Source organism: Helianthus annuus, chromosome 13 (genome assembly GCF_002127325.2).
Source record: "Helianthus annuus cultivar XRQ/B chromosome 13, HanXRQr2.0-SUNRISE, whole genome shotgun sequence".
NCBI classification, from domain to species: domain Eukaryota; kingdom Viridiplantae; phylum Streptophyta; class Magnoliopsida; order Asterales; family Asteraceae; genus Helianthus; species Helianthus annuus.
Window position 1 is genome coordinate 161723251 of NC_035445.2, and position 7767 is coordinate 161731017.

General features: G+C 38.8%; 1 protein-coding gene across 1 annotated transcript; it reads left to right on the forward strand.

Annotated features, from left to right (window-relative positions):
- The first annotated feature begins 2953 nt into the window (after window positions 1-2953).
- Window positions 2954-3942, forward strand: LOC110902194. Its single transcript, XM_022148908.1, has 2 exons — window positions 2954-3269; window positions 3374-3942. Exons 1-2 carry the CDS (start codon window positions 2954-2956, stop codon window positions 3940-3942), a joined length of 885 nt encoding a protein of 294 aa, XP_022004600.1.
- The last annotated feature ends 3825 nt before the right edge of the window (window positions 3943-7767 follow it).

Below are 7767 nucleotides of genomic sequence, written 5' to 3' on the forward strand. Positions count from 1 at the left end.
ATATACCCTCATTGCCAAACATCATTTTGGAGCTTATGACTTTTTAAAAAGTCAATAAGTTGTTTCAAAAAGCTTAGCCAAACATACCCTTAGACTCCCACATAGTGCCACATGTGAGCTTGGCACTTCAACAGTTTTATCACCAGACTCCACAACTTAATGTTAAATCTTTTAATCATATGGTCTGTATACTTTCATAACTATCCATGTACTTGACACAACTAAATAATAGATAATTTTATGTATATTATACATTGACTAAGAAATAATGTTTCACAACCTAAGGGTGTACGGTGTGGTGATCGGTAAAGGGTGGCAAACCCCTTTACCGATCGGTAAACACCACCGCCAACATGTGTTTAATCACCAAAGTTTGCCAAATCGGTAAGGGAGGAAGGAAAGAGATAGGGGGTGTGTGGGTGGGGTCCATTCCATCTCTCAACCAATCACACTTTTTCCTTTTTTTTAAAAAAAAAAAAAAGTTTACCGCTTTATCAAATGTCTAAACTATTGCCAACACTTTTCACCAAAGTTTAAACACTTTTCACTGATTGACATGGCGCGCTCTGATTTGCCGGTTTTTTAGTTTACCACTCCAATGTGTTTAACCACTCCTTACACCCTAATATTAAACTATCTCAACTTGAGTTTAATTTCCATATATACACTAACATGGACAAACTAGAAATGCTAATGGACTGACATTATTAGACTAGATATGTATCCAATTGTAATCATCATAGCCTATATGTATCAACTTAATAATAAAAATGTCCATATATAGATCCTTAATGTAACATATATCTTGGAATAAGAGCTATTTTCTTCCTAAACATATAGATAAAAACTTCTATATTAAGAACATCTATACATCGTCCAGAGTGACCTGGGGGGGGGGGGGGGGGGGGTGGACAAGATAGGCGAGCACCAGACAGGTTGATGAGAAGGTGGTTTGTGGGAGCGGTCCGTAGGTGAAGTCCAGAACTCGGATCATGCTTTTGGGTGCTAGGGTGGACCCTTCCCTTTCACAAACATATATAGTTTGTGTAGCTTTGTTATTGTGAGAAAAGTGGGTCTGTTAAAGGAAGTTTAAAATTTGACGTGGCAGCTGAAGTTGAGGTTGAGGTTTGTGAACGGTTGTTGATTTAGATGCCGTAAGGCTGGAGGGTGTGGGATGGAGCCCCTAGGGGCTTTATCAAGACACGTCAGCAACACGTAGAATCCACGTCAGCCAGAGGGCTTTATAACGCCCCCTTTAACTTGCACGGTATGGGATGGAGTCCCCTATTAAACAAAATTAAAAAAAAAAAAAATTGATTGGCTGACATGTTGTGGGTCCCATCTTAACACATTCATCTGCCTCGTTACCATGGTAGCGCTTCAACCATGGTGCCCCCCTTTGAATTTTATGGTATGGATGATGGCGGAGGGGTGGCACTATAGATGGCTGAGGTGCAGGGATGACGCCTCCCACACCCTCCAGCCTAACCTCCAGTTATTCACAATATATAGTCATTAGAAACCCTAACAGACACAATATGCACTCTTAAACCATAGTGATTGCGGTCATCTAGATAGATGATAATGGTCCTTAAGCAGTAGGGAAGCTTGAGATTTCCAACCGGGGGTCGAAAACGTATACACCTAGAAAAAATTTATACGAAAACTACATACCCGACACTATTGAGCAAAAAGTTTAGAGGATCGGGGCTGTTTTGCCCCTAGTCTAGGCCTAACTCAGAGGTAAAATGGTAATTTGCATTATATGCATACGCCTTATACAGGCATATACTAGTCATATAAGAGAAGCAAAAAAAGACCAATTTACCCCCAGTCTAGGCCTAACTCATGGGTAAAATGGTCTTCTTCGTCTATACGCCCCATATAGGCCTATACGAGGCATATAAGACAAAATATGACATAATCAGAGATTCTCTTGGAAATTGAAAAAGGTTATACGCGACGTATAGACCTATACGAAGTGTATACGAGGGTGTGTAAATAGAGACTAGGGTGTGTGAATATGTAGACCCTAGTTAAATAATGGTTGTCACGTATGCTCAAAATTACTACCTAACTGGGATTTGGCTTGCAAATGCTTGGAAGTATCTATGGGTTGAGAAACCGATAACTCGAATGGATAACTACTACTTGGATCCACGAGAATGCGAAAAAGATTAAATATTCATAACTCTCAAAATATCATTTTACTTTGCCCTTTCGTTATGTATCAATGGCTTGAAAAACCTAAGGTTCAAGATAAAATCTTAATGGTATTGCTTACATGCTAACTTATTGGAAGAATTCAAATATACACGTTGTTTTTGTATTTTGTGGTTAAGTATGGAGTCATGGGTCTTTGTTTTAACCGTTCTGATAAGTTGTTAGTAGTTCATTCTTTTTAGGTAATAGTTAATTGAGTCATGTAGGTCAGGGGTAGACGGTTTCTTTTCAGTCTTGTTCTATTTAAACGTTTTAGTCAAGTTAATGAAGTTAAGCTTTTCAGTCTCTTGTTTATTTCTGTGAGAATTAGCCTGATAAACCAACATCTGGTATCAGAGCTTGAGTGTTTAAGAGTTCACTTTCACAAAACAACATGGCCGGTAACTCATTTGAATCAACTCAATCCCCAACACCTGTCTTTAAAAGTGAGGGTTATGAGTTCTGGAGTATCAGGATGAAGACATTGTTGCGTTCAAAGGATCTGTGGGAGTTCGTGGCTGGTATGTCAAAGGAGGAGACTGATGAAAACAAAGTGAAGAAGAACCGGAAGGATGATGCGAGAGCTCTAGCCCTAATTCAGCAAGGGGTGCATGATAGTGTCTTTTCAAGAATCACTGTTGCTTCATCAGCAAAACAAGTCTGGGATCTCCTTCAAACTGAGTTTTAGGGGGATTCTAAGGTTCTTACTGTGAAGTTGCAGGGGCTGCGACGTGAGTTTGAGACACTTTAGATGAAGGAGAATGAAGCCGTCGCTGATTTCTTTTCTAGGGTTATGCAGATTGTGAATAACAAAAGGGCTTACGGTGAAGAAGTTTCTGATCAACATGTCATTGTGAAAGTGTTTCATAGTTTGCCATCAATGTGGGACCACGTTGTTACTGCAATTGAAGAGTCTCAAGACCTGACAACCTTATCCTTCGATCAACTCATGGGGTCTCTTCAATCTCATGAAAGAAGAGTGAATCGATCGAATGACACGGTTAAGGAGGAACAGGCTTTTCCGGTAGTAGTTGAAGAGTATGCTACACCAACTCGAGGAAGAGGACGTGAGTCGGTGCGAGGCCAAGGCTGTGGACGTGAAGACAGTTTGGCAGAGGAAGAAGTGGTGTTCAGTGTTTTAATTGCAATTGGTTTGGGCATGTTAACGCAGAATGTTGGGCAGAGCCGCAGACTCATGCTATGGTGAATGATGAAAAAGTTGAAGATGAAGAACCACAGTTGTTCATGGCATTTGAACTGGATGAGACTAGGATTGAAGAAGGTGCCAAAGCACTTGTGGTTGGTCAAGATAGCAATGTTCGAGGAAGCTTTGTGTGGTACCTGGATAGTGGGTGCTCAAATCATATGATAGGGAAACGATCCCTGATTCAATCTCTGGATGAAAGCAAGAAAGTTTCAGTTAGGATGGGAAATGGCAAGTGTATCAAAGTTAAAGGTCAAGGAACGATCATGTTTGAGGTCTCATCAGGGGTGTCTTATTCGTTGTCTCAGGTTCAGTATGCTCCTGCCCTTGGTTATAATCTGCTGAGTGTTGGTCAGTTAATGAGGGCTGGATATTGGTTGGTTTTTGATGATGATGCATGCAATATTACAAACAAAAGAACGAGAGAGTTGATGTGTACTATACCTATGGCTGAGAACAATGTTTTTCCTTATAATGTTGCTCAACATCATCCAACATCCTTCGCTGCTATCATTCCAGTTGACTCATCTCTTTAGCACATGAGATATGGTCATCTCCATGAGAATGATCTTCAGTCTTCAAGTGAAAACAATCTAGTCATCGGTTTGCCTCGAATTCAGTCGATTCCGGTGTGTGAAGGGTGCATTTATAGGAGCAAACTAGGAGGTCATTTCCAAGTCATGCATGGAGATCATCTCATGCACTTCAACTGGTGCATGCAGACTTGTGTGGGCCTACGCCTACATCTTCTCTTGGAGGTAATCGATACTTTTCTTGCTTATAAACGATTTTACACGCATGATTTGGGTCTATTTTCTTGTTAAAAAATCTGAAAGTTTTGAGAAGTTTAAAGTGTTTAAGGCTCGTGTTGAGAAAGAAAGTGGAAGGTTGATAAATACCCTACGCACCGATAAGGGTGGTGAATTTTGTTCTAAGGAATTCCATGTTTTTTGTGATGAACATGGTATACGTAGGGAACTTACTGCCCCATATACCCTGGAGCAAAACAAGGTAGCCGAGAAAAAAATAGAACGGTAGTTGAAATGGCCAGGTGCATGTTGAAAGCCAAGAAGTTAGCAAATAGTTTCTGGGGAGAGGCCGTTGCAACAACTGTATACTTGTTGAATTTGTCTCCGACCAAGGCAGTTCAAGGAATGACTCCACATTAGGCCTGGTTCTCACATAAGCCTTCTGTAAGTCACTTGAAGGTGTCTAGGTGTATTGCTTATTGTTTGAAGCCTTCTCAGCTGAGAAAGAAGCTCGATGCGAAGTCAACCAAGTGCATCTTTGTTGGGTATTGCTCACAGTCAAAGGCCTATAGGTTGTATGATCAAGCAAAGAAATTAATCATCACATGTCGTGATGTTGTATTTGATGAGCGAGCTATGTAGACAAATGAAGGAAGTGATACACCAAATGATCAACTAGGTTACATGCATGAAATTAATGATGAAGATGATGTAATTGCAGGTGATACTAATGTTGTTGCAGAACCCCAAAGTCCACTACAAAATAGTCCTGGAAATGTGCAATCTGAAAGTCCAAGAAGCAGTGGTAGTGATGAAGGCTCGAGTAGTTCAAGAGAAAAGACACCAAGGATGCGTTCTCTCAACGACTTGTATGAGAATAATGAAGAAGTACTTGACTTTGAAGCTTGCCAGTTTGCATTATCTGTAATGGAACCGGTAAACGTCAACGAGGCAGCTGAGCATATGGAGTGGATGAATGCTATAAAGGAGGAGTTAAGTGCTTTGCAAAGGCATGGAACTTGGTCCCTTAATAAACTTCCTAATGATAAGAAGGCTATTGGGCTTAAGTGGGTATTTAAAAGAAAGGTGGGGTCTGATGGTAATGTGGTGAAGCACAAAGCGAGGCTTGTGGCTAAGGGTTATGAACAAGGGCATGGGATTGACTTTGAAGAGACCTTCTCACCGGTGGCTCGATTTGAAACTATAAGGTCAATAGTGTCTATTGCTGCTTAAGAAGGATGGGATGTACATAAATTTGATGTTAAATCCGCATTCTTAAATGGGCCACTACTTGAGGAAGTATATGTGTCACAGGCATCTGGATTTTAGGTTAAAGGTGAAGAAGAGAAGGATTATCAATTGCACAAAGCCTTGTATGGGCTTAAGCAAGCCCCTCGGGCTTGGTACAATCGAATTGATGATTATCTTCAAGGTCATGGCTATGAAAGGACCAATAATAAGCCCACTGTTTATGTCAAGAAGAGTGGTACTGATCTTAGATTTATTTGTTTTTATGTCGATGACATAATTTAAACAAGTTCATCCAAGGATCTGATAGAGGAGTTCAAAGCAAACATGGTAAGTGAGTTTGATATGACTGATATACGTGAGCTGAGTTATTTTTTAGCATTGGACTTTGTGAAAAAGGTTGATGGTATCTTTGTAACTCAGAAAAAAATATGGGAAAGAGGTTCTCAAAAGGTTCAAAATGGAAGCATGCAAGTCTGTTCCTACTCCTATGAATGTGCATGAAAAATTTCAGTTGGATGATGGCAGTAGTTTGGTAGATGAGAAGTAGTTTAGGAGCTTGGTTGGTGAGTTAATTTATTTAACTCACTCCAGGCCCCCGGATATAATTTTTGCAGTGGGGTTATCTCTAGGTTCATGCACAAACCAACAGCAGTTCATCTTGGCGCCGCAAAGAAGATTCTTAGATACATTGCTGGTACTCTTAATTACGGAATACAGTATGGCAAAGGACGTGAGGTTAACTTGGAAGGGTTTACAGACAGTGACTGGGGAAGCTCATGTGAAGATCGTAAAATTTTATTGGTTATATGTTTTCAACTAGTACATGGGCTATTTCGTGGAGCTCGAAGAAACAACCAGTGGTAGCCTTGTCTACGTGTGAGGCTGAGTACATTGCTGCAAATTATGCTGCCTATCAGGCAGTGTGGCTGCGAAAGATGTTAGCTGAGCTGGGAGATGATCAAAAGGGTGGAATAGTGGTGTGGTGTGATAACAAGTCAGCAACTTTTTATCAAAGAATCAAGGGTTTCACAGTCGGAGCAAACAAATTGAGCGCAGGTTTCATTATATAAGGAGTTAGGTTGAAGAAGGTACGATTAAGCTTAAGTACTGCTCAACTGAAGAACAAGTGGCAGATGTCTTCACGAAAGCACTTGGCAAGGAGCAGCTGCACTATCTTCGTTCAAGGCTTGGAGTGATGGAGCTTTGTATTCAGGGGGGATATTTGAAGAATTCAAATATGCACGTGGTTTTTTTTATTTTGTGGTTATCGAGTCAACAAAGTATGGAGTCATGGGTCTTTGTTTAACCGTTGTTTTATGTGATAGTTTTTAGTAGTTCCTTCTTTTTAGGTAATGGTTAATTTAGTCATGTATGTCATGGGTAGGCAGTTTCTTTTCAGTCTTGTTCTATTTAAACGTTTTGTCAAGTTAATGAAGTTAAGCTTTTCAGTCTCTTATTTATGTCTGTGAGAATTAGCCTAATAAACCAACATAACTAAGAATAGAACTTTGATAAGGGAACGACAACTAGTATATCTTCCAACGTACATAAAAAAAGTGTATAATTGGTGTAAATCTACATATTGTTGGTATTATTCTTTACTTTAATCAAGTTTGAAAATATTTGTTACTTTGACTAAATTCAATATTTTTGTTACAGTTTCGAGTTGATCTAAATTAAAGTTATAGTGTTAATTACCATTGCGGAACTTAATATTTTGGTTACTATAGCTGTCTATAAATAAATATTGTTTTGTAATGTTTGAAAAAAGCTTCTGACATATAATTATAAAAACTTCTCCAATTCAAATTTATTTGATTGTTTGATACAACATATCAAGCTTTTTTTAGTTACACTTTGCGTGATACACAACAGATTTAAATTATGTCACGTGTCACAACAAATTGTTACGCTTAAATTTTCTGAATTATTTAAAATAACTTGTCATTGCCTTATCAAATGATGCAATGCAATTTCGATTAAAGTTAATATCCCATGTTCTGAAGATTAACTTTCAACAAATTAGCAACCCATTAAGAGGTTTGATTTGAGATTCCACATGGATCCGATTTGGTTGATCCTTATTCCGTCTATTGATTATTTACTATTTTTTATGTGCGTGGATGTATGTGAGTTATGATGTTAGTTGAGTTTGTTATTTATTATGGTTATTATTTTTTATTTATCATTTATCTTTAAGTTCGTTAAGTTGTTATTATATATCTAGTATTCACTTTAAATACTAAGATAAAGATATATGTGTGTTGTTTTCAAGAAATAATGTCACACCCTGCCCGGCGGGCCCCTTGGTACGTGACATATTGATATTGTTTACTTATGCATTGGATATATAAAGTCTTA

What these genes read in the sequence shown, in the direction of transcription:
- LOC110902194 (XM_022148908.1), top strand. Translation starts at nt 2,954, where the DNA reads ATGAAGGAGAATGAAGCCGTCGCTGATTTCTTTTCTAGGGTTATGCAG. An exon ending in ACCAACTCGAGGAAGAGGAC is followed by an intron (nt 3,270 to 3,373) that starts GTGAGTCGGTGC and finishes ATGTTAACGCAG; the next exon opens with AATGTTGGGCAGAGCCGCAG.